The sequence below is a fragment of the Coregonus lavaretus genome, assembly GCF_964263955.1.
Source record: "Coregonus lavaretus genome assembly, chromosome: 3".
Lineage (NCBI taxonomy): Eukaryota > Metazoa > Chordata > Actinopteri > Salmoniformes > Salmonidae > Coregonus > Coregonus lavaretus.
The window spans coordinates 29643780-29669963 of NC_139990.1; the positions used below are offsets into that span (position 1 = coordinate 29643780).

Here is a 26184-nt window from a genome sequence, read left to right on the forward strand (position 1 = left end):
ATATAAGGAGAGGCACCTCATGCCCACGGTGAAATATGGTGGTGGGTCAGTGATGATTTGGGGCTGTTTTCATTCCAGAGGTCCAGGGGCACTGGTTAAGATTGATGGCATAATGAATTCCACCAAGTATCAGGCAATTTTGGCTGACAATCTGGTTTTCTCTGCCAGAAGGCTGGGACTTCGCCGTAGGTGGACTTTCCAACAAGACAATGACCCAAAACATACCTCAAGATCCACACAGAAATGGTTCTGTGACAACAAAATCAATGTTCTGCCATGGCCATCTCAGTCGCAGGACCTCAATCCAATCAAATCTGTGGGCTGAGTTGAAGAGGGCAGTTGATAAGCGCAAACCCAAGAATGTGAAGGATCTTGAAAGGATCTGCATAGAGGAATGGTCCAAAAATATCTCCAAATGTGTTCCTTAACCTTGTCAAACATTACAGGAAAAGACTCCATGCTGTTATCCTTGCCAGAGGTGGTTGCACTAAGTACTAAATGAGGAGTGCCAATAATTATGAAATCTTGATTTTGGTGAAATTTATTTTGTATTAAATAATTGTATGATTTTGGTTGGTTCCATTGAAACATTAATAAAGTACAGTATTTCTCACATGCTGGTATTTTGAGTTTCTCTCTATAATTATATTGTTTATATTTTTTAAAGTATTGTTTGTGCATTGCCAGTCAGAGGTGCCAGTAATTTTGGAGCCCACTGTGTATATATATATACAGTTGAAGTCGGAGGTTTACAAACACCTTAGCCAAATACATTTAAACTCAGTTTTTCACAATTCCTGACATTTAATCCTAGTAAAAATTCCCTGTCTTAGGTCAGTTAGGATCACCACTTTATTTTAAGAATGTGAAATGTCAAAATAATTGTAGAGAGAATGATTTATTTCAGCTTTTATTTATTTAATCACATTCCCAGTGGGTCAGAAGTTTACATACACTCAATTAGTATTTGGTAGCATTGCCTTTAAATTGTTTAACTTGGGTCAAACGTTTCAGGTAGCCTTCCACAAGCTTCCCACAATAAGTTGGGTGAATTTTGGCCCATTCCTCCTGACATAGCTGGTGTAACTGAGTCATGTTTGTAGGCCTCCTTGCTCGCACACGCTTTTTCAGTTCTGCCCACACATTTTCTATAGGATTGAGGTCAGGGCTTTGTGATGGCCACTCCAATACCTTGACTTTGTTGTCCTTACGCCATTTTGCCACAACTTTGGAAGTATGCTTGGTGTCATTGTCCATTTGGAAGACCCATTTGCGACCAAGCTTTAACTTCCTGACTGATGTCTTGAGATGTTGCTTCAATATATCCACATAATTTTCCTTCCTCATGATGCCATCTATTTTGTGAAGTGCACCAGTCCCTCCTGCAGCAAAGCACCCCCACAGCATGATGCTGCCACCCCTGTGCTTCACGGTTGGGATGGTGTCCTTTGGCTTGCAAGACCCCCCTTTTTCCTCCAAACATAAAGATGGTCATTATGGCCAAACAGTTCTATTTTTGTTTCATCAGACCAGAGGACATTTCTCCAAAAAGTATGATCTTTGTCCCCATGTGCAGTTGCAAACCGTAGTCTGACTTTTCTATGGCGGTTTTGGAGCAGTAGCTTCTTCCTTGCTGAGCGGCCTTTCAGGTTATGTCGATATAGGACTCGTTTTACTGTGGATATAGATACTTTTGTACCCATTTCCTACAGCATCTTCACAAGGTCCTTTGCTGTTGTTCTGGGATTGATTTGCACTTTTCGCACCAAAGTACGTTCATCTGTAGGAGACAGAACGCATCTCCTTCCTGAGCGGTATGACGGCTGTGTCACGGATACAGCCGAGGCTGCCCCTCCTCCTTGCTCGGGCAGGCTTCGGCGTTCGTCGTCAACGGAGTACTAGCTGCCACCGATCGATGTTTCTGTGTCACACTAGTCCTGTCTTTATTATTCACACCTGTTACTCATTAGGTTTATTGGTTTCCCTATATTACCTCTGTTTTCCCTCCTGGGTTTGTGCGTAATTGTTCTTTGTTACGTCGTCTGTTGAGCTGTTGTTTTGCTCTTCCCTGCATGGAGGGTTTGTTATGGTTTACTTTGTGTTTAGTAAAGCCATACTTTTCTCAGTTCTGTGTCCTGCGCCTGATTCCGTTTCACCACTTCACCCAGACGCTGACAGAATCACGCACCATTATGGAGTCAGCAGGCACGTCCGGTCCCAGCGACTCGGTGGAGGAACACATCCAACAGCACTCGACCATGCTGCAGAGACTAGGTTCGGCTATGGATCGAGTAATCAACACCATGGATCGATGGGAGAGAGTTGGGTTTTCTACACCTCCTCCTCCTCCGAGTTCTCCTCCATCAAGACCATCAAACCCTGGGTCCAGTGGTATTCGGCTCTCGCTCCCAAGGGAATATGATGGGGTCAGCTGCCGGGTGTAAGGGTTTCCTGCTCCAGGTGGAGCTCTATCTGGCAACCATCCACCCGGCTCCCTCAGGATACGAGAGCGTGTCCGCCCTCATCTCCTGTCTGTCGGGCAGAGCGCTGGAATGGGCCAACGCAGAGTGGGGTGGAATAGACGCTGAGTCCGTTCGTTATGAGGATTTTACCCGCCGTTTCCGGGCAGTATTCGATCATCCGCCAGAGGAGAGAGCGGCTGGGGAGCGTCTGTTTCACCTCCGACAGGGGAGGAGGAGCGCACAGGACTTTGCCCTGGATTTCAGGACACTGGCAGCCAGCGCGGGATGGAATGAGAGGGCCCTGATTGACCACTACCGATGCAGTCTACGGGAGGACATTCGTAGGGAGCTGGCCTGCAGGGACACTAATCTGAACCTGGACCAGTTGGTAGATTTATCGATCCGGCTGGATAACCTGTTGGCCACCCGCGGACGTCCAGATCTGGGTCCGTCCAGTCCATCCCCCAGGCCTTCCGACTCCACACCTATGGAGCTTGGAGGTGCTGATGTGGAGAGAACGAGCAAGGGGGTGGTCCCTCATGGAACCGAGGCAGCAGGCAGGGTGCTGATGGACCATCCCAGGTGTGTAGGCACCCAACTCACCCAGATCTCCCTGTTGCTCACATGAAGGTAAATGTTATTTTCCCTGAGTTTTCCCCACATTCCCAGCATAGGGCGCTCGTAGATTCCGTGCAGCTGGGAATTTCATGGATAGGCTGGTTGCGCATAGATTAGGGATTCCTATATTGCCTTTAGATGTGCCCTTCCCCATACGTGCCCTAGATAGTCACCCTTTAGGGTCGGGTATGGTTACGTAGGTCACTGTTCCACTCCGGATGGAGACGCAGGGGGGTCATGAGGAGAGAATTAGTCTCTTCCTTATTGATTCTCCTGCGTTTCCCGTGGTGCTGGGGCTTCCCTGGCTAACCACCCATGACCCCAGTATTTCGTGGCAACAGAGGGCTCTTAAGGGATGGTCACCTCAGTGCTCGGGAAGGTGTGTAGGGGTTTCCGTAGGGGCAACCACGGTGGAGAGTCCAAACCATGTCTCCACAATGCACATTCCCTCAGAAAATGCCGATTTGGCTCTCGCCTTCTGTAAAAGGAAGGCAACTCAATTACCACCCCATCGACGAGGGGATTGTGCGATAGATCTCCGTGAGGGCGCTGCACTTCCCAGGAGTCATGTGTATCCTCTGTCACAGGAGGAGACGGTGGCTATGGAGACATATGTCACCGAATCTCTGGAACAGGGATACATTCGGCCCTCCACTTCCCCTGCCTCCTCAAGTTAATTTTTTGTGAAGAAGAAGGATGGAGGTTTACGCCCATGCATTGACTATCGAGGTCTAAATCAGATAATCGTAAAATACAGCTATCCTCTTCCTCTCATAGCTAGTATGACGGAGTCATTGCACGGGGCGCGCTTCTTCACAAAAGGAGCGTGTACAATCTGATCCGTATCCGGGAGGGGGACGAGTGGAAGACGGCATTTAGTACCACCTCTGGTCACTATGAGTACCTCGTCATGCCGTACGGTTTGATGAATGCTCCCTCAGTCTTTTAATCCTTTGTCGATGAGATTTTCAGGGATCTGCATGGACATGGTGTAGTGGTGTGTATATAGATTATATTCTCATCTACTCCGCTACACGCGACGAGCATGTGTCCCTGGTGCGCAAGGTGCTTGGTAGACTGTTGGAGCATGACCTGTACGTTAAGGCTGAGAAATGTCTGTTCTTCAAACAGTCCGTCTCTTTCTTAGGATACCGCTTGTCAGAGTCAGGGGTCGAGATGGAGTGTGACCGCATTTCAGCCGTGCATAATTGGCCGACTCCTACCACGGTAAAAGAGGTGCAGCGATTTTGGGGTTTTGCCAACTACTACCGGAGATTTATCCGGAGCTTTGGCCAGGTAGCAGCTCCCATCACCTATTTGCTAAAGGGCAGACCGGTGCGCTTGCAGTGGTCAGCTGAGGCGAACAGGGCTTTTGGTCAGCTGAAGGCGCTGTTCACCTCGGCTCCCGTGCTGGCTCATATGGATCCTTCCTTGCAATTCACAGTCGAGGTGGACGCATCTGAGGCTGGGATAGGAGCTGTACTGTCTCAGCACTCGGGTACACCTTCCAAACTCCGCCCCTGTGCTTTCTTTTCGAAGAAGCTCAGCCCGGCGGAGCAAAACTATGACGTGGGGGATCGGGAGCTGTCAGCTATTGTGAAAGCTCTTAAGGTGTGGAGACATTGGCTTGAGGGGGCTAAACACCCTTTTGTCATTTTGACTGACCACCGCAATCTGGAGTACTTACGGGCAGCGAGGAGACTGAATCCTCGTCAGGCAAGGTGGGCCATGTTTTTCACGCGTTTTGAGTTCACCCTATCATATAGACCAGGTTCCCAGAATGCTAAGGCAGACGCTCTGTCCCGGCTGTATGACTCAGAGGAGCGGACCAGGGAGCCCACTCCCATACTTCCGGCTTCTTGTCTGGTGGCCCCGGTGGTATGGGAGGTTAACGCGGACATCGAGCGGGCATTACGCACAGAGCCCACTCCCCCCCCCCAGTGTCCAGTGGGTCGTGTGTACGTTCCGTCTGAGGTTCGCGATCGTTTGATCTATTGGGCTCACACGTCACCCTCTTCTGGCCATCCTGGCATCGGTCGGACAGTGCGCTGTCTTAGCTCAGGACGTGAGGGTTTATGTTTCTTCCTGTTCGGTGTGCGCCCAGTGCAAGGCACCTAGACACCTGCCCAGAGGTAAATTACAACCTCTCCCCGTGCCACAATGGCCGTGGTCACACCTATTGGTGGACTTTGTTACGGATCTTCCTTCGTCACAAGGTAACACCACAATCCTGGTCGTTGTGGATTGGTTTTCTAAGTCCTGTCGTCTCATTCCTTTGCCCGGTCTCCCTACTGCCCTACAGACCGCAGAGGCCCTGTTTACACACATCTTCCAGGACTACGGGGTACCTGAGGATATAGTGTCTGATCGGGGTCCCCAGTTTACATCGAGGGTATGGAGGGCGTTTATGGACCATCTGGGGGTCTCAGTCAGCCTAACCTCAGGGTTTCACCCCGAGAGTAATGGGCAGGTGAAGAGAGTAAACCAGAATGTGGGTAGGTTTCTGAGGTCGTATTACCAGGACTGGCAGGGGGATTGGTCAGTTTACATCCCCTGGGCAGAGATGGCACAAAATTCCCTCCGCCACTCCTCCACTGACCTGTCTCCCTTTCAGTGTGTACTAGGTTACCAGCCGGTCCTGGCACCGTGGTATCAGAGCCAGATCGAGGCACCTGCGGTGGATGAATGGTTTCGGCGCTCAGAGGAGACATGGAACGCTGCCCATGTACGCCTGCAAAGGGCTATTAGGAGACAGAAGGCGAGTGCCAACCGCCACCGCAGTGAGGCTCCTGTGTATGCACCGGGGGACCGGTTCTGGCTCTCGACCCGAAATCTGCCCCTTCGCCTGCCCTGCCGGAAGCTGGGTCTGCGTTTTGTGGGGCCCTTTAAAGTCCTGAGGAGGTTGAACGATGTTTGTTATAGGTTACAGCTCCCCCCTGATTACCGTATTAACCCCTCGTTCCATGTGTCTCTCCTCAGGCCGGTGGTAGCTGGTCCACTCCAGGAGTCTGAGGTGCGGGAGGTTCCTCCGCCCCCATTGGACATTGAGGGGGCACCGGCGTACTCGGTCCGTTCCATCCTGGATTCGAGGCGTCGGGTTGGAGGCCTGCAGTATCTCGTGGAGTGGGAGGGGTACGGTCCGGAGGAACGGAGCTGGGTTCCCAGGAGGGACATCCTCGATCCCTCCTTGTTAAGGGAGTTCCATTGTCATCATCCGACTCGCCCTGCTCCGTGTCCTCCTGGCTGTCCCCGAGGCCGGTGTCGGCGCACGGCTGGAGCCGCACATCGGGGGGGGGGGGGGGTACTGTCACAGATACAACCGAGGCTGCCCCTGCTACTTGCTCGGGCAGGCTTCGGCGTTCGTCGTGACCGGAGTACTAGCTGCCACCGATCGATGTTTCTGTGTCACACTAGTCCTGTCTTTATTATTCACACCTGTTACTCATTAGGCTTATTGGTTTCCCTATATTACCTCTGTTTTCCCTCCTGGGTTTGTGCGTGATTGTTCGTTGTTACGTCGTCTGTTGAGCTGTTGTTTTGCTCTTCCCTGCGTGGAGGGTTTGTTATGGTTTACTTTGTGTTTAGTGAAGCCATAATTTTCTCCGTTCTGTGTCCTGCGCCTGATTCCGTTTTACCACCACCCAGACGCTGACAGGCTGCGTGGTCCCATGGTGTTTATACTTGCGTACTATTGTTTGTACAGATGAATGTGGTACCTTCAGGCGTTTCGAAATTGCTCCCAAGGATGAACCAGACTTGTGGAGGTCTAAAAATCAATTTCTGAGGTCTTGGCTGATTTCCTTAGATTTTCCCATGATGTCAAGCAAAGAGTCACTGAGTTTGAAGGTAGGCCTTGAAATACATCCACAGGTACACCTCTAATTGACTCAAATGATGTAAATTATTCTATCAGAAGCTTCTAAAGCCATGAAATCATTTTCTGAAATGTTCCAAGCTGTTTAAAGGCACAGTCAACTTAGTGTATGTAAACTTCTGACCCACTGGAATTGTGATACAGTGAATTATAAGTGAAATAATCTGTCTGTAAACAATTGTTGGAAAAATGACTTGTGTCATGCACAAAGTAGATGTTCAAACCGACTTGCCAAAACGATAGTTTGTTAACAAGAAATGTGTGGAGTGGTTGAAATACGAGTTTTAATGACTCCAACCTAAGTGTATGTAACCTTCCGACTTCAACTGTATATATATATATACATTGACTCTATTTGATCATTGAATAAATATTCAACAAGCTTCCAACATTAGTTGATGTCAAGTATCCTAATGACATCATAGCACAAATCTCAATTTGAGATTTGAATTGTAAGATTGCGCTTGTCAATCACCTCATCAATAGACAATGTCTTGTGGCCTTGCAATGCCAGTCATTCAACTTAAAAATAGAACACCACAAAACACACTATTCTAGCGAGATGGCTGATGTCCATGGATCAGCATGAGACAACATTACGTTACCCCTCCACCCAACCAACCTTCCAGAGACATCCATCTCAACCCACCCCAGCCACGGTGCCCCCAGACAGGGGCTCCATGATGCTGGTCCCCCCTCCCCTTCCTGTATGTGCCCGCTGGTTCACTACATCTTTCACCAGTACAGCTGAGGCCCTGGTTGATTTACAGGTTCCACATGTGCAGGTTAGACTGAGCCGCCCTGCAGGCAGCAGGCCTGCCATACTGTAACATACAATGTATTTGGGTTAATATGCTTTATCTCCACAAAAAGGCCTGCCATAGTAAGCGCAGCAGGCCTATGATCATTCTGACAGAGAAGAATGTATCATACTGTACTGTATGATCACAGGAGGGAAGACAGTGGGCATAGTGCATACACACAAGGAGGGACATTGTGTATCTGAGACATACAGGACTAGGACCAGTGGCCTACTTGATGGTGCCTCGTTGCGCTGTACCTGGGTCAGCCCTTAATGACCTGGTCTTTGGTCTCTCTGCTCCTGTTATACTGTAAATAGCTGCTCTGAGGCTTGCAGGTGAAAAACGTGCTTCCCAGACAACTTTGTCTACACTTCTCTCACTCTTCTCTCTCTTTATTTCATTCATGTTGATCCAGGTGGAGAGACTGTCTGCTGAAAATATAACTTTCTCGGGAGGTCTCTTACAGTGTGTTATGTCTTCTTCTCTCCCTCTAAATCCCCTCTTCAATTCTGTCCTCCTTTTCTTGTCTTCCTCTTCCTCCTCCTTTCAGACTGTTCCTGAAGAGTCACAGTGGGACAGCGGGCAGGCAGAGCAGTCTGGTGATCCACGGAGCAGACTTCAGCACCAAGGACATGGACAACGACAATTGCATGTGCAAGTGTGCCCTCATGCTCACAGGGGGTAAGTACCAGGGTGTCCCCATAATGCACCACACTGCAGTGTTGAAAATATACACTGCTCAAAAAAATTAAGGGAACACTAAAATAACACATCCTAGATCTGAATGAATGAAATAATCTTATTAAATACTTTTTTCTTTACATAGTTGAATGTGCTGACAACAAAATCACACAAAAATGATCAATGGAAATCAAATGTATCAACCCATGGAGGTCTGGATTTGGAGTCACCCTCAAAATTAAAGTGGAAAACCACACTACAGGCTGATCCAACTTTGATGTAATGTCCTTAAAACAAGTCAAAATGAGGCTCAGTAGTGTGTGTGGCCTCCACGTGCCTGTATGACCTCCCTACAGCGCCTGGGCATGCTCCTGATGAGGTGGCGGATGGTCTCCTGAGGGATCTCCTCCCAGACCTGGACTAAAGCATCCGCCAACTCCTGGACAGTCTGTGGTGCAACGTGGCGTTGGTGGATGGAGCGAGACATGATGTCCCAGATGTGCTCAATTGGATTCAGGTCCGGGGAACGGGCGGGCCAGTCCATAGCATCAATGCCTTCCTCTTGCAGGAACTGCTGACACACTCCAGCCACATGAGGTCTAGCATTGTCTTGCATTAGGAGGAACCCAGGGCCAACCGCACCAGCATATGGTCTCACAAGGGGTCTGAGGATCTCATCTCGGTACCTAATGGCAGTCAGGCTACCTCTGGCGAGCACATGGAGGGCTGTGCGGCCCCCCAAAGAAATGCCACCCCACACCATGACTGACCCACCGCCAAACTGGTCATGCTGGGGGATGTTGCAGGCAGCAGAACGTTCTCCACGGCGTCTCCAGACTCTGTCACGTCTGTCACATGTGCTCAGTGTGAACCTGCTTTCATCTATGAAGAGCACAGGGCGCCAGTGGCGAATTTGCCAATCTTGGTGTTCTCTGGCAAATGCCAAACGTCCTGCACGGTGTTGAGCTGTAAGCACAACCCCCACCTGTGGACATCGGGCCCTCATACCACCCTCATGGAGTCTGTTTCTGACCGTTTGAGCAGACACATGCACATTTGTGGCCTGCTGGAGGTCATTTTGCAGGGCTCTGGCAGTGCTCCTCCTGCTCCTCCTTGCACAAAGGCGGAGGTAACAGTCCTGCTGCTGGGTTGTTGCCCTCCTACGGCCTCCTCCACGTCTCCTGATGTACTGGCCTGTCTCCTGGTAGCGCCTCCATGCTCTGGACACTACGCTGACAGACACAGCAAACCTTTTTGCCACAGCTCGCATTGATGTGCCATCCTGGATGAGCTTTACTACCTGAGCCACTTGTGTGGGTTGTAGACTCCGTCTCATGCTACCACTAGAGTGAAAGCACCGCCAGCATTCAAAAGTGACCAAAACATCAGCCAGGAAGCATAGGAACGGAGAAGTGGTCTGTGGTCACTACCTGCAAAACCAGTCCTTTATTGGGGGTGTCTTGCTAATTGCCTATAATTTCCACCTGTTGTCTATTCCATTTGCACAACAGCATGTGAAATTTATTGTCAATCAGTGTTGCTTCCTAAGTGGACAGTTTGATTTCACAGAAGTGTGATTGACTTGGAGTTACATTGTGTTGTTTAAGTGTTCCCTTTATTTTTTTGAGCAGTGTAGTTTACCTAGCTACCAATTACTTCACAATGGAAGAAGTTAAGCTACACTGAAGCTACCCTTAAAGTTACATTGAAAAAGTAGTTCACTACATCCAAAATACTTAGTGATAAATTATCATATCTAAATCTGAATGTCATAGACTACAAATTGCAAGAACATATCACTCTGGGGTCATATCTTAACAGAAAGTGTAATTTAGCCAATTAAACACAAAAACTATGTTTGAATTGAGAATTAGGCAGGTCTGATGCCGAAAAAGAAAGGAAATTCTTGCCTACTTTACCCATATTTTATTTTGGCAAACAAAAAGTGTGTAGTTCCAGTAGTTAGCTATTCCGCTACATGGCAAAAAAAAGTAATTCACTACTGAAAACACTACCTAGATTTAAATTGAGTTCAACTACCATCAAGCTACTGCATGAAGTTAAATGTAGTTAAATTACTAGTTGAACTATACTGAACAAAAATATAAATGCAACATGATACAATTTCCACGATTTTACTGAGTTACGGTTCATATAAGGAAATCAGTCAATTGAAATAAATTCATTAGGGCCTAATCTATGGATTTCAAATGACAGGGCAGGGGTGCAGCCATGGGTGGGCCTGGGAGAGCATAGGCCCACCTACTTGGGAGCCAGGCCCACCCACTAGGGAGCCAGACCCAGCCAATCAGAATGAGTTTTTCCCCACAAAATACAGACAGAAATACTCCTCAGTTCCATCAGCTGTCCGAGTGGCTGGTCTCAGATGATCCCACAGGTGAAGAAGCCAGATCTGGAGGTCTGGGATGGCGTGGTTACACGTGGTCTGTGGTTGTGAGGCCGGTTGGATGTATGCCAAATTCTCTAAAACGATGTTGGAGGCGGCTTATGGTAGAGAAATTAGCATTCTATTCTCTGGCAACAGCTCTGGTGGACATTCCTGCAGTCAGCATGCCAATTGCACACTCCCTCAAAACTTGAGACATCTGTGGCATTGTGTTGTGTGACAAAACGGTATATTTTAGAGTGACCGTTTATTATCCCCAGCACAAGGTGCACCTGTGTAATGATCATGCTGTTTAATCAGCTTCTTGATATGCCAAACTTGTCAGGTGTTTGGATTATTTTGGCAAAGGAGAATTGCTCACTAAAAGGGATGTAAACAAATTTGTGCACAACACTTGAGATAAATAATTTCTGGGATATTTTATTTCAGCTCATGAAACATGGGACCAACACTTTCCATTTTGCGTTATTATTTTTGTTCAGTATACATTTAGTTCACTCCTCCCCAACACTGCCACACTGTGACATGGTACAAAGAGAACCCCATAATGTACTATTTAGTGATCTGGCAGGTGTCAGGAGCTGATGTGGATGTGGTGTAGGAGTCAGGCGCAGGACACAGAGGCTTAGTCCAACAGACTTTACTTGTCATAAAGTGACAAAATACAAAATACGGGCCTCGAACAAACAGAGGCGAGCGATTACGCAAACTGTGCGTAAAAACACCAAAACAAATAAACAGAGCAGAAACTCGCAGCTCCTACGGACAGGCGGACAATAACACACAACACAAGACTAACCAAACAAGAAACTTATAGGAGACATAATCAACCAAACAGGAAACAGGTGTACACAATCAGACAAAACCAAACAGACATCGAAAACATCAAACGGTGATAGCTAGTACTCCGGGGACGACGACCGCCGAAGCCTGCCCGAACAAAGAGGAGGAGCAGCCTCGGCCGAAACCATGACAGTACCCCCACCTTGACGCGCGGCTCCAGCCGTGCGCCGACCCCGGCCTCGGGGACGACCAGGAGGACGCGGAGCAGGGCGCGTAGGGTGTCCACGGTGGAACTCCGTCAGGAGAGACGGGTCTAGGATGTCTCTCCTCGGCACCCAGCACCGTTCCTCCGGACCGTACCCCTCCCACTCCACGAGATATTGGAGACCCCCCATCCGACGTCTCGAATCGAAGATGGACCGAACTGTGTACGCCGGAGCCCCCTCGATGTCCAGTGGGGGCGGAGGAGTCTCTCTTATCTCATCGTCCTGGAGTGGACCAGCTACCACCGGCCTGAGAAGAGACACATGGAACGAGGGGTTAATATTCTTATAATCAATAGGCAGTTGTAACCTGTAACACACCTCGTTCAATCTTCTCAGGACTTTAAAAGACCCCACAAACCGCCGACCCAGTTTCCGGCAGGGCAGGCGGAGGGGTAGGTTTCTGGTAGAGAGCCAGACTCGATCACCAGGTGCGTACACCGGCCCCTCACTGCGGTGGAGATCGGCGCTCGCTTTCTGACGATGGATGGCCCGCTGCAAGTGGACGTGTGCAGCGTTCCACGTCTCCTCCGAGCGCCGCACCCACTCATCCACCGCAGGAGCCTCGATCTGGCTCTGCTGCCACGGTGCCAGAACCGGCTAGTAACCTAACACACATTGGAAAGGGGTTAGATTGGTTGAGGAGTGGCGGAGAGAGTTCTGGGCCATCTCTGCCCAGGGGACATACCTCGCCCACTCCTCCGGCCGGCCCTGGCAATACGATCTAAGAAACCTACCCACATCCTGGTTCACACGTTCCACCTGCCCATTACTCTCCAGGTGGTAACCCGAGGTCAGGCTCACCGAGACCCCCAAACGCTCCATAAACGCCCTCCAGACTCTGGAGGTAAACTGGGGACCTCGATCAGACACTATATCCTCGGGTACCCCGTAGTGCCGGAACACGTGGGTGAATAGTGCTTCGGCGGTCTGTAGGGCAGTAGGAAGACCCGGCATTGGGAGCAGACGACAGGCCTTAGAGAACCGATCCACAACGACCAGTATAGTAGTACTCCCCTGTGAGGGGGGAAGGTCTGTGACGAAATCCACCGAGAGGTGAGACCATGGTCGTTGTGGAACGGGCAGGGGTTGTAACTTTCCCCTGGGCAGGTGTCTAGGCGCCTTACACTGGGCGCACACCGAGCAGGAGGAGACATAAACCCTCACATCCCTGGCTAACGTTGGCCACCAGTACTTAGCGCTAAGGCAGTGCACAGTCCGGCCAATACCAGGATGTCCAGAGGAGGGTGACGTGTGAGCCCAATATATCAGTCGATCCCGAACCTCGAGCGGAACGTACGTCCGACCCACCGGGCACTGTGGAGGACTAGGGTCGGTACGCAACGCCCGCTCGATTTCAGCATCGACCTCCCACACTACCGGTGCCACCAGACAAGACTCCGGCAGTATGGGAGTGGGCTCAACGGACCTCTCCTCCGTGTCATACCGCCGAGACAGTGCGTCTGCCTTACCGTTCTGGGACCCAGGGATGTACGTGATCTTAAATACGAACCGGGCTAAAAACATGTTCCACCGCGCCTGGCGAGGGTTCAATCTCCTAGCTGCCCGGATGTACTCCAGGTTACGGTGGTCAGTCAAAATGAGAAAAGGGTGTTGAGCCCCCTCAAGCCAATGCCTCCACACCTTTAGGGCCTGTACCACGGCTAACAGCTCCCTGTCCCCTACGTCATAATTTTGCTCCGCCGGGCTGAGCTTTTTGGAGTAAAAAGCACAGGGGCGGAGTTTAGGTGGCGTGCCGGACCGTTGCGAAAGTACGCCCCCAATACCGGCCTCTGACGCGTCAACCTCTACCTGAAATGGTAAAGCGGGATCCGGATGCGCCAGCACCGGAGCCGAAGTAAACAGGTCCTTCAGTCTCCCAAAAGCCCTGTCTGCCTCGGCTGACCACTGCAAACGCACCGGACCCCCCTTCAACAGAGACGTTATGGGAGCTGCCACCTGTCCAAAACCCCGGATAAACCTCCGGTAGTAATTTGCAAACCCCAAAAACCGCTGCACCTCTTTAACAGTGGTTGCAGTTTGCAAATTACGCATGGCTGACACTCGGTCAACCTCCATCTTCACCCCTGACGCAGACAACTGATAACCCAAAAAGGAGATTGACTCCTGGAAAAACAGACATTTCTCTGCCTTGACATACAGGTCATGCTCCAACAGCCTCCTCAACACTCGGCGCACCAGGGCTACATGCTTGGCTTGGGTAGAAGAGTACACAAGAATGTCATCAATGTACACGACCACACCCTGCCCCTGCATGTCCCTGAAGATCTCATCTACGAAGGATTGGAAGACTGAAGGAGCGTTCATCAACCCGTATGGCATGACGAGATACTCGTAATGACCTGAGGTGGTACTAAATGCTGTCTTCCATTCATCGCCCCCTCTAATGCGCACCAACTTGTATGCGCTCCTGAGATCTAATTTTGTGAAGAAACGCGCCCCGTGCAATGACTCCGTCATAGTCGCAATCAGCGGGAGTGGATAACTGTATTTCACCGTGATCTGATTGAGACTACGGTAAACAATGCACGGGCGCAAACCTCCATCCTTCTTCTTCACAAAAGAGAAGCTCGAGGACGCAGGGGAAGTGGATGGCCGTATGTATCCTTGTCTCAGAGATTCGGCTATGTAAGTCTCCATAGCTCTCTTCTCCTCTTGAGACAGAGGATACACATGGCTCCGTGGAAGGGCTGCTCCTGCCTGGAGGTCTATCGCACAATCTCCCTGCCTATGAGGAGGCAACTGCGTCGCCCTCGATTTACTGAACACGATTGCCAAATCCTCATACTCAGGGGGAATGTGCAGTGCGGGCACCTGGTTTGGACTCTCCACCGAGGTCGCCCCCACGGAAACACCTAGACATCGCCCCACACACTGGGCAGACCACTCCTTAAGAGCCCTCTGTTGCCACGAAATAGAAGGATTATGGGTAATCAACCAGGGAAGCCCCAACACCACCGGATACGCAGGAGAGTCAATCAGATATAGCTGAATAGTTTCCTCATGACCCCCCTGCGTCCTCATCCTAAGTGGCGCTGTGACCTCCCTAATCAACCCCGATCCCAAGGGACGGCTGTCTAAAGCATGGACAGGAAATGGGGCGTCGACTGGAAGAAGGGGAATTCCTAGTTTTAAACAAAAATGTTGATCAACAAAATTCCCAGCTGCGCCTGAATCTACTAGCGCCTTATGCTGGGAATGAGGTGCAACCTGTGGAAAATGTACAGGTAAACAGACGTGCACAACAGAGAGCTCTGGGTAAGTGGGACGCCGATTCACCTGGAATGACTCCCCAGTGCGTGGCCTGTCGTCCTCTCCCCTAGGAGACCCTCCCCAGCACCTGGCCGCAGTGTGCCCTCCACGGCCACAGTTGGTGCAGGGGACAGCCCCCCTCGGGCTCCTCCTCCTCCTCTCTCTAGCGCCAGCACCTCCGAGCTCCATAGGGCTCGGCTCGGAGGTGCTGGAGGGTGGAATGGACGACCCCCACTCGGAACGTCCGCGGGTTGCCAGCAGGGTGTCAAGCCGGATGGACATGTCCACCAGCTGGTCGAAGGTGAGGTGGGCATCCCTGCAGGCCAACTGTCGACGGACGTCCTCCCGTAGACTACATCGGTAGTGGTCGATGAGGGCCCGCTCATTCCACCCTGCATCCGCCGCTAAAGTCCGGAACTCCAGGGCGAACTCCTGTGCACTCCTCCTCCCCTGTCGGAGGTGGAACAGACGCTCCCCCGCCGCCTTCCCCTCAGGTGGATGGTCGAACACTGCCCTGAAGCGGCGGGAGAACTCTGCGTAGGTGATGGTGGCGGCGTCTATTCCCCTCCATTCGGCGTTGGCCCACTCCAACGCCTTGCCGGTGAGACAGGAGATGAGGGCGGAGACGCTCTCGTATCCCGAGGGCGCCGGGTGTATGGTGGCCAGGTAGAGTTCCACCTGCAGGAGGAACCCCTGACACCCGGCTGCGGTACCATCATATGCCCTCGGGAGCGAGAGCCGAATACCACTGGGTTCCGGTGCTGGAAGAGGAGGACTGGCCGATGGTGATGGTAAGGTGTGCGGAGGTGTGGGCACCTCTCCGGTGACCAAACGGCGCAGAGTGTTAGACACCTCATTCATGGCGGCCCCAAGTTGCCGGACCATGGTGTCCTGATCGCTGATCCGTTCCTCCAGCGACTTGGGTGCCGCCGCTGCTCCTGCTGACTCCATGGGGGTGTGTTATTCTGTCAGGAGCTGATGTGGATGTGGTGTAGGAGTCAGGCGCAAGACTGAGGAGCAGCCTCGGCCGAAACCGTGACAGCAGGGGAGACCCCATAATGCACCACACTGAGAGATGGCACAAGAAGAGTCCCCACAAACCACTACATCATGGCAGAAAGGAAGATTCATCTCAGTAATGCATCCTTGTCAATTGTCTAGAGAACTTGGTTCCACTACAAGACTAGCCTGACTCCTCCTAGCTCAAACCCTGAGACTGGGTTGTGTCATTTTAACACGGACCTGTGCAGGTGGCATTGTACCACAGTACAGAGTAATGAGGCGTGTGTGGAGCTTACTCCATCCCCTAACTTCTGCATTCCCACTACAGCACATTTGGGGTTTCAAATGAGCACCATAAATGTCCATTTGCCGAGTACCAAGTGTCAGGGAGATTCAAAATGACTCTAATTCTCTGGCTGTGTAAGTGGAGCGAGGTGGCCCTACTCACTGTATGACAGTTCCCCAGTGGAGGACTGGGCTTGTAGACAGTCTATGGTCGATGGCAGGAGAAGCAAGACAACATCAGGGATCAGGGAATTCTGTCCACCCCGATCTAAGGACTGCATATTTCCCCTATTCAACAAGCCAGTCTCACAATCCATCAGTGTGGTTAGCAGGGCACTGACTTAGATTTGTTTGACCATATTCACTGAAATAACATTGACATATGATCAGTGCAGTAGACACAGTAAGAAAAACATTAGTAACCAAAGAGGAGAAAAAGATTAGTAACCAAAGAGGAGAAAAACAAACAGTGCCTTCAGAAAGTATTTACACCCCCTGACTTTTTCCACATTTTGTTGTTTTAAATGGATTACATTGGATTAAATTGAGATTTTGTGTCACTGATTTACACACAATACCCCATTATGTCAAAGTGGAATTATTTGCAAATTCATGAAGAATTCAAAGCTGAAATGTCTTGAGTCAATAAGTATTCAACCCTTTTGTTATGGCAAGCCTAAATAAGTTCAGCAGTACAAATGTGCTTAACAAGTCACATAATAAGTGGCATGGACTAACTCTGTGTGCAATAATGGTGTTTAACGTGATTTCTAAATGACTACCCGATTTCTGTACCCCACACACAATTATCTGTAAGGTCCCTCAGTCGAGCAGTGAATTTCAAGCACAGATTAAACCACGAAGACCAGGGAGGTTTTCCAATGGTTCCCAAAGGGCACCTATTGGTAGATAAAAATAAAATACATTGAATATCTCTTTGAGCATGGTGAAGTTATTAATTATGCTTTTGATGGTGTATCAATACACCCAGTCACTACTAAGATACAGGCACCCTTCCTAACTCAGTTGCCGGAGAGGAAGGAAACCACTCAGGGATTTGACCATGAGGCCAGTGATTTTAAAACAGTTACAGAGTTTAATGGCTGTGATAGGAGATAACTGAGAATGGATCAACGACATTGTAGTTACTCCACAATACTAACATAAATGGCAGAGTGAAAAGAAGGAAGCCTGTACAGAATAAAAAATATTCCAAAGCATGCATCCTGTTTGCAATAAGGCACTAAAGTAATACTGCAAAACATGTGGCAAAGAAATTAACTTTTTGTCCTGAATACAAAGCATTATGTTTGTGGCAAATCCAACACAACGCATCATTGAGCAGTCATCTTTTCAAGCATGGTGGTGGCTGCATCATGTTATGGGTATGCTTGTCAGTTTTCTTTTTTGGATAAAAATAAATGAAATAGAGCTAAGCACAGGCAAAAATCATAGAGGAACAGACACTGGGAGACAAAATTCACCTTTCAGCAGGACAATTACATAAAACATAAGGCCAAATATACACCGGAGTTGCTTACCAAGACAACATTGAATGTTCCTGAGTGGCCTAGTTACAGTTTTGACTTAAATCGGCTTGAAGATCTATGGCAAGAAATGGCTGTCTAGCAATGATCAACAACCAACTTGTCAGAGCTTTAATTATTTTTTAAAGAACAATGGGCAAATATTGTACAATCCATGTGTGCAAAGCTCTTACAGACTTACCCAGAAAGATTCACAGCTGTAATTGCTGCCAAAGGTGATTCTAATATGTATTGACTTAGGGGGTTGAATACTTATCTAATCAAGATATATTAGTGTTTTATTTTCCAGTAATTAAAAAAACAATATTAGACTTGTTATTCTACTTTGACATTAGAGTATTTTTGTGTAGATCATTGACAAAAATGACAATTAAATCCATTTGAATCCCACTTCGTAACACAACAAAATGTGAAAGAAGTCAAGGTGTGTGAATACTTTCTGAAGGCACTGTACACACAAGCTCAGTCATACTGAACAGACCTAACCCAGACCTACTGTATGTTCACTAATGTACTGAGGTGACAATGACAAAAGACTATCCGGTTCTGGAAATAGATCACCAAGTGTTTCTAGCAGGGGCATCTGTTTTTATAAGACAGTAAAAGCTCGGCCCTGGAATAAATGCCCATGGATTTAGTCACAAGGTACCAATGGGAAACCTTTGCCACCGTGACCCCCATGCCAAAGACAAGAACAGCAGTACAAACTGTGGGACTCAGTGGGAGGTCTTCTGTGAAATGTCACAGCTCACACTGGCACTGGCACTGGCATTTAGACCTGAGGGGAAAGGCTGTGCCTCACAATATATCACCCATCGATTGACACATGCCTCACCAGCCACACTGTGCCAACCTGAAAATAAAATATTTGTGTTGCTCATTTTCATGTGCTCTTTGGTGCTAGGGGTAAAGAAAAACATTACCTTTGAGGGAGAAAACAATGTATTTTGTTGAAATTAGTAAGAGGATAAAAAATACATACAAAGGTTAAGCATGAAGAAGAAAGGGGTGCATTGCAACAGCATTATATGCAGTGAATGTCATTATTCTGAATGCCATTCCCAACAGAGCCTATTTGAGCCCATGCACATCTACCCTTTCTCTAAATACCATTGAGAGTAAACAGGTCCTTAACTAACCTCTCAAAGAGCTTCATGATGACAGAAGTGAGTGCTACGGGGCGAAAGTCAATTAGTTCAGTTACCTTTGCTTTCTTGTGTACAGGAACAATGGTGGACATCTTGAAGCAAGTGGGGACAGCAGACTGGGATAGGGAGAGATGTCTGTAAACACTCTAGCCAGCTGGTCTGCGCATGCTCTGAGGACGCGGCTAGGGATGCCGTCTGGGCCGGCAGCCTTACGAGGGTTAACGCTTAAATACCTTTGTAATGATGTCTAAACAACTGCCATAGCTAGTGTTGGAGTTCACTGTGGCATTCTGTCAAGGTTCAACATTGCAGAACCAGAATAGAGAAACTCAATGTGAAGTTTACGGTCTAAGGACCGTTTAGGGGCCATTTAGATTTAAGCAATGGCGTTTCATACACACTTACAGTGGGGAAAAAAAGTATTTAGTCAGCCACCAATTGTGCAAGTTCTCCCACTTAAAAAGATGAGAGAGGACTGTAATTTTCATCATAGGTACATGTCAACTATGACAGACAAATTGATAAATAAAAATCCAGAAAATCACATTGTAGGATTTTTAATGAATTTATTTGCAAATTATGGTGGAAAATAAGTATTTGGTCACCTACAAACAAGCAAGATTTCTGGCTCTCACAGACCTGTAACTTCTTCTTTAAGAGGCTCCTCTGTCCTCCACTCGTTACCTGTATTAATGGCACCAGTTTGAACTTGTTATCAGTATAAAAGACACCTGTCCACATCCTCAACCAGTCACACTCCAAACTCCACTATGGCCAAGACCAAAGAGCTGTCAAAGGACACCAGAAACAAAATTGTAGATCTGCACCAGGCTGGGAAGACTGAATCTGCAATAGGTAAGCAGCTTGGTTTGAAGAAATCAACTGTGGGAGCAATTATTAGGAAATGGAAGACATACAAGACCACTGATAATCTCCCTCGATCTGGGGCTCCACGCAAGATCTCACCCCGTGGGGTCAAAATGATCACAAGAACGGTGAGCAAAAATCCCAGAACCACACGGGGGGACATAGTGAATGACCTGCAGAGAGCTGGGACCAAAGTAACAAAGCCTACCATCAGTAACACACTACGCCGCCAGGGACTCAAATCCTGCAGTGCCAGACGTGTCCCCCTGCTTAAGCCAGTACATGTCCAGGCCCGTCTGAAGTTTGCTAGAGTGCATTTGGATGATCCAGAAGAGGATTGGGAGAATGTCATATGGTCAGATGAAACCAAAATATAACTTTTTGGTAAAAACTCAACTCGTCGTGTTTGGAGGACAAAGAATGCTGAGTTGCATCCAAAGAACACCATACCTACTGTGAAGCATGGGGGTGGAAACATCATGCTTTGGGGCTGTTTTTCTGCAAAGGGACCAGGACGACTGATCCGTGTAAAGGAAAGAATGAATGGGGCCATGTATCGTGAGATTTTGAGTGAAAACCTCCTTCCATCAGCAAGGGCATTGAAGATGAAACGTGGCTGGGTCTTTCAGCATGACAATGATCCCAAACACACCGCCCGGGCAACGAAGGAGTGGCTTCGTAAGAAGCATTTCAAGGTCCTGGAGTGGCCTAGCCAGTCTCCAGATCTCAACCCCATAGAAAATCTTTGGAGGGAGTTGAAAGTCCGTGTTGCCCAGCGACAGCCCCAAAACATCACTGCTCTAGAGGAGATCTGCATGGAGGAATGGGCCAAAATACCAGCAACAGTGTGTGAAAACCTTGTGAAGACTTACAGAAAACGTTTGACCTGTGTCATTGCCAACAAAGGGTATATAACAAAGTATTGAGAAACTTTTGTTGTTGACCAAATACTTATCTTCCACCATAATTTGCAAATAAATTCATTAAAAATCCTACAATGTGATTTTCTGGATTTCTTTCCCTCATTTTGTCTGTCATAGTTGACGTGTACCTATGATGAAAATTACAGGCCTCTCTCATCTTTTTAAGTGGGAGAACTTGCACAATTGGTGGCTGACTAAATACTTTTTTTCCCCACTCCCCACTCTGTGCGTCTGTCTTTGGTTGTTTTAATCTTTTTGTCATAGGGATTTATAAAATTATCTGATTCTCTCCGTCTGTTCTTTGCTCTACCCAGGTTGGTGGTTCGACGCCTGCGGCCCGTCCAACCTCAACGGAATGTACTTTACCAAAGGGCAACACGTCGGGAAGCTAAATGGCATCAAGTGGCACTACTTTAAGGGTCCCAGCTACTCGCTACGAGCAACAACCATGATGATTCGTCCACTGGACTTCTCATAGACATTGAGTGCGTCCGAAATGGCACCCTATTCCCTATATAGTGCAATACTTCAAATTAGTGCACTATATAGGGAATAGGGCGCCATTTCAGATGCAACGTTAGACTTTCTGCCCAGGCTCTCTGTAAGGCCAATGGGACAACTATATTAGGAGGAACGCTTCCTGCTTTACCCTGTTACTATCGTCTCACCATAACGACTTTGGAGTTTGTCCGGGGGTGAACTCTACACCACCTGGCTGTTGCTTGGTAACTTTACTCCAGGAGTCAGCCTGGAAGTGTAGTTGGAGAGAAGAGGGCTTGTGGAATGAGAGAGGGTCTCGTCTTATCACAGAGCTAAACTGCGAAGTTGGAGGACAAACTGCTCTTTTTGATATTTGAGGCATGAAATCAAGTAGAGTTCAGCTCTCACCCCAGGCCTGTGGACTCTCACCTCAGGCCTGTGGACTATTGGGGTAGACTTTTCTCCTTTTTGGGAACTGACTGCAACATGGCAGCTTTGTCTGCATATGTAGACTACATGACAGACTACACAACTACCCATAGACTACATGACAGACTGCATAGACTCCTTCAGACTACATGACTCCCTATGAACTCTGTGCATCTGGAATGTCCTCACAACCATACGGGAGATATAGACGTTGCACAAAGACATTGGGACTTTGAACAATGTTTTGTATTTCATGCTTTTTATTCCTATATAGCCTAATACATTTGGAATGACATTATGTTTTTTGCATAAGTCTCTCTGGATCGTTTCTGGAGAGGAAAAGTCACAAGCTTACAGCTTACAAGGTCAACTTCAGTATAATGTTGGTCTTATATGTACTGCGGACTCCAAAGGCAGTTCTGCGAACAAGCCTGGCTGAGTCGATGGTTTTGCTGCCACTTATATAGTTGTTGTCCTGCCAGAGTGTGCTGATTATTTTTAAAGTTCAAGATGCCACGTTATTATTGGATTTGGCCACTGATGGAGATTTATCTGCATTTGCTATTGGCTGACAACCAATGGCTGCCAAGGCTAAAAATGTTGTGATCTTCTTTCCTCATTTAAAAAGAATATACTGTAATGAATACATGTAAATAATATTAAAGCATTGCCATACAGTAACTGGTAGAACTGTGTATGAGAAGGACAACATTATTTGTTACACCAAACCAATTGAAGGTAGTGCACATTATATCATATTTATCTTTAGATTTTGTATGAATATGGTAAGTTTTCCATCTCAAGTATTGTTATACATCTACCCCGCCTAAAGCGTATAGAAATGGATGGTGTTATTATACATTTTCTGAGAGATTTGGAACCCTTTGAACATCAGATTGTGATTTTTCATTTGAAAACACTATACAGTACAGTGAGGGAAAAAGGTATTTGATCCCCTGCTGATTTTGTACGTTTGCCCACTGACAAAGACATTATCAGTCTATAATATTAATGGTAGGTTTATTTGAACAGTGAGAGACTGAATAACAACAAAAAAATCCAGAAAAACGCATGTCAAACATTTTATAAATTGATTTGCATTTTAATGAGGGAAATAAGTATTTGACCCCTCTGCAAAACATGACTTAGTACTTGGTGTCAAAACCCAAGTTGGCAATCACAGAGGTCAGACGTTTCTTGTAGTTGGCCACCAGGTTTGCACACATCTCAGGAGGGATTTTGTCCCACTCCTCTTTGCAGATCTTCTCCAAGTCATTAAGGTTTCGAGGCTGACGTTTGGCAACTCGAACCTTCAGCTCCCTCCACAGATGTTCTATGGGATTAAGGTCTGGAGACTGGCTAGGCCACTCCAGGACCTTAATGTGCTTCTTCTTAAGCCACTCCTTTGTTGCCTTGGCCATGTGTTTTGGGTCATTGTCATGCTGGAATACCCATCCACGACCCATTTTCAATGCCCTGGCTGAGGGAAGGAGGTTCTCACCCAAGATTTGACGGTACATGGCCCCGTCCATCGTCCCTTTGATGCGGTGAAGTTGTCCTGTCCCCTTAGCAGAAAAACACCCCCAAAGCATAATGTTTCCACCTCCATGTTTGACGGTGGGGATGGTGTTCTTGGGGTCATAGACAGCATTCCTCCTCCTCCAAACACGGCGAGTTGAGACCTTGATTTTGGTCTCATCTGACCACAACACTTTCACACAGTTCTCCTCTGAATCATTCAGATGTTCATTGGCAAACTTCAGACGGGCCTGTATATGTGCTTTCTTGAGCAGGGGGACCTTGCTGGCGCTGCAGGATTTCAGTTCTTCACGGCATAGTGCAGGGTTCTTCAATTCCGGTCCTGGAGGGCCGAAACACTTCTGTTTTTTATTTCTACCTGGTAGTTAATTGCACTCACCTGGTGTCCCAGGTCTGAATTAGCCCCTAATTAGAAGGAGAGGATGAAAAACAGGCGTTTCGGCCCTCCAGGACCGGAATTGAAGAACCCTGGCGTAGTGTGTTACCAATTGTTTTCTTGGTGACTATGGTCCCAGCTGCCTTGAGATCATTGACAAGATCCTCCCGTGTAGTTCTGGGCTGATTCCTCACCGTTCTCATGATCATTGCAACTCCACAAGGTGAGATCTTGCATGGAGCCCCAGGCCGAGTGAGATTGACAGTTATTTTGTGTTTCTTCCATTTGCGAATAATCTCACCAACTGTTGTCACGTTCTCACCAAGCTGCTTGGTGATGGTCTTGTAGCCCATTCCAGCCTTGTGTATGTCTACAATCTTGTCCCTGACATCCTTGGAGAGCTCTTTGGTCTTGGCCATGGGGGAGAGTTTGGAATCTGATTGATTGCTTCTGTGGACAGGTGTTTTTTATACAGGTAACAAACTGAGATTAGGAGCACTCCCTTTAAGAGTGTGCTCCTAATCTCAGCTCGTTACCTGTATAAAAGACACCTGGGAGCCAGAAATCTTTCTGATTGAGAGGGGGTCAAATACGTATTTCCCTCATTAAAATGCAAATCAATTTATAACATTTTTGACATGCATTTTTCTGGATTATTTTGTTGTTATTCTGTCTCTCACTGTTCAAATAAACCTACCATTAAAATTGATGACTGATCATTTCATTGTCAGTGGGCAAACGTACAAAATCAGCAGGGGATCAAATACTTTTTTCCCTCACTGTATATAGTATTGGGCTATAGCAAAGTGTAGATGATTTGGACCATTCCAACCACATAAAAAACCCTACCTAGCCATCGTGTGTGCTTGGATCATAGCTTCATAAATGTTCCCTTCAAATGGTACTCCTCAGTTTGCTTTGCTTTTGCAATCCTATTGTTTTAAAAAGGGGAAGAGGTTATGTTATGAATAATCACCTTTTTATGACCGGAGGTAGCTATAGGGCCTTGACAGAAATATGGTCTGTCCATATTTTGAAACTCTAACCACTGACCAAAAGACAAGTCCCATTTTATTGGAAACACCCCACAATGTCCCTGGAATGTTTCTTTGCTTAGACAGACACCCGCACTGAACCCCAGATCCAGACAAGTCTTTCTCTTTCATCAATGCAGCTTGGAAACTGTTGTTTTAATAACGTTTGGCTGAAGCATAAAATTGGTGATTCATTTAAGTGTACTGTGTGTACTTGTGTTGCATTACTACCAGCATGAAACAACAATAAATAATGTATGGTTTAATATACAGTATTACTAAAGGTAGGCTACATGTTGAGGAAAGACACATGGTATCTGTAACTTATAAAACTATGAAATTACATGTTTATTAACATACTAAAATTGTATAATTTAAGTGTATATGTAAAATAACTTTCCTGAGGAAAGCTACACCATTTTTATTTTTTTCCTCTAAATATAGAAGTAATAATAATAACAGTTGAGAAACGTGCCTTAAAGGTCTCTGCTTTTACCTCATTAAACTGTAGATTTGATATTTTAATTAAACTACATTTTTTGTAACAAGTGGTCGAAATGTCATGTTGTTAGACTAAATAAAGAAGCATGTGATGCACTAATGTATACAATCTGGGTATACATTGGGCGTTTTTTTATGTACGATGTGCTGATTTTGAAACAGACCGCTTTTGGGGTCGCATTTCAATGTATTCATTCACAAGTCTCTCTCACCACAACTTCCTTTCACACATACACACTCAGGTCCCACTGGGCACACGCTGTTTGATTCAACGTTGTTTCAACGTAATTTGTCAGAGTATTGTGATGTGGAAAATACATTGGATTTGAAAAAAGTAATCAACCAGTACTGTTTTCATCTCATTTCAACCAGCGTTGTAAACATTGAAATTAGGGTACAACTTCAACTTAAATACATTGATTTAACCTGACTAACAGGTTGTTACATCAATCTAATTTCAACATAATTGTCAGAATTATGTATAAATTGCTCTGTAAATTCCACAAAGCAAAAAATATATATATACTGTCATCCTATATTCAATTGGGTGGTTGAAATTATGTTGAGTTTTAGATTTGGTTAGACATGTTATTTGACCTTGTTTCAATGTTAATAGTAAAATGGTATGCTTGAATCAACATCTTTGTTTCAAAGTCATGCTATCTACCTAAATAAAGATCTACATTGAAATAAAATGTGAAGCTACAGTCCAAAAACTTCTGCCTGAACAGTGACTCCAACTGGTATATGAGGGGTAATACACTTCGGTGAGAACTAGTCTACAATCCTGATGCCTACTTCTATGTACCCTGCTTAGCTTTGGAAACCAGCTGTGTTTGTTTCAGCTGAGCTATCATGTCAACACATTTAGACATTGATCAGCTTCCAT

General features: G+C 47.2%; 1 protein-coding gene across 1 annotated transcript in view; it reads left to right on the forward strand.

The window, feature by feature from the left end:
• Positions 1–21414, forward strand: part of angpt1 (angiopoietin 1) — a gene marked incomplete at both ends in the record, with an annotated part of 86428 nt that extends 65014 nt beyond the window's left edge. The window contains 2 exons of the mRNA XM_084151604.1: positions 8308–8438; positions 21251–21414. Of these exons, the coding sequence (XP_084007730.1) occupies positions 8308–8438; positions 21251–21414 (295 nt within the window). The remainder of the gene's footprint in view (positions 1–8307; positions 8439–21250) is intronic.
• Positions 21415–26184: the final 4770 nt, after the last annotated feature.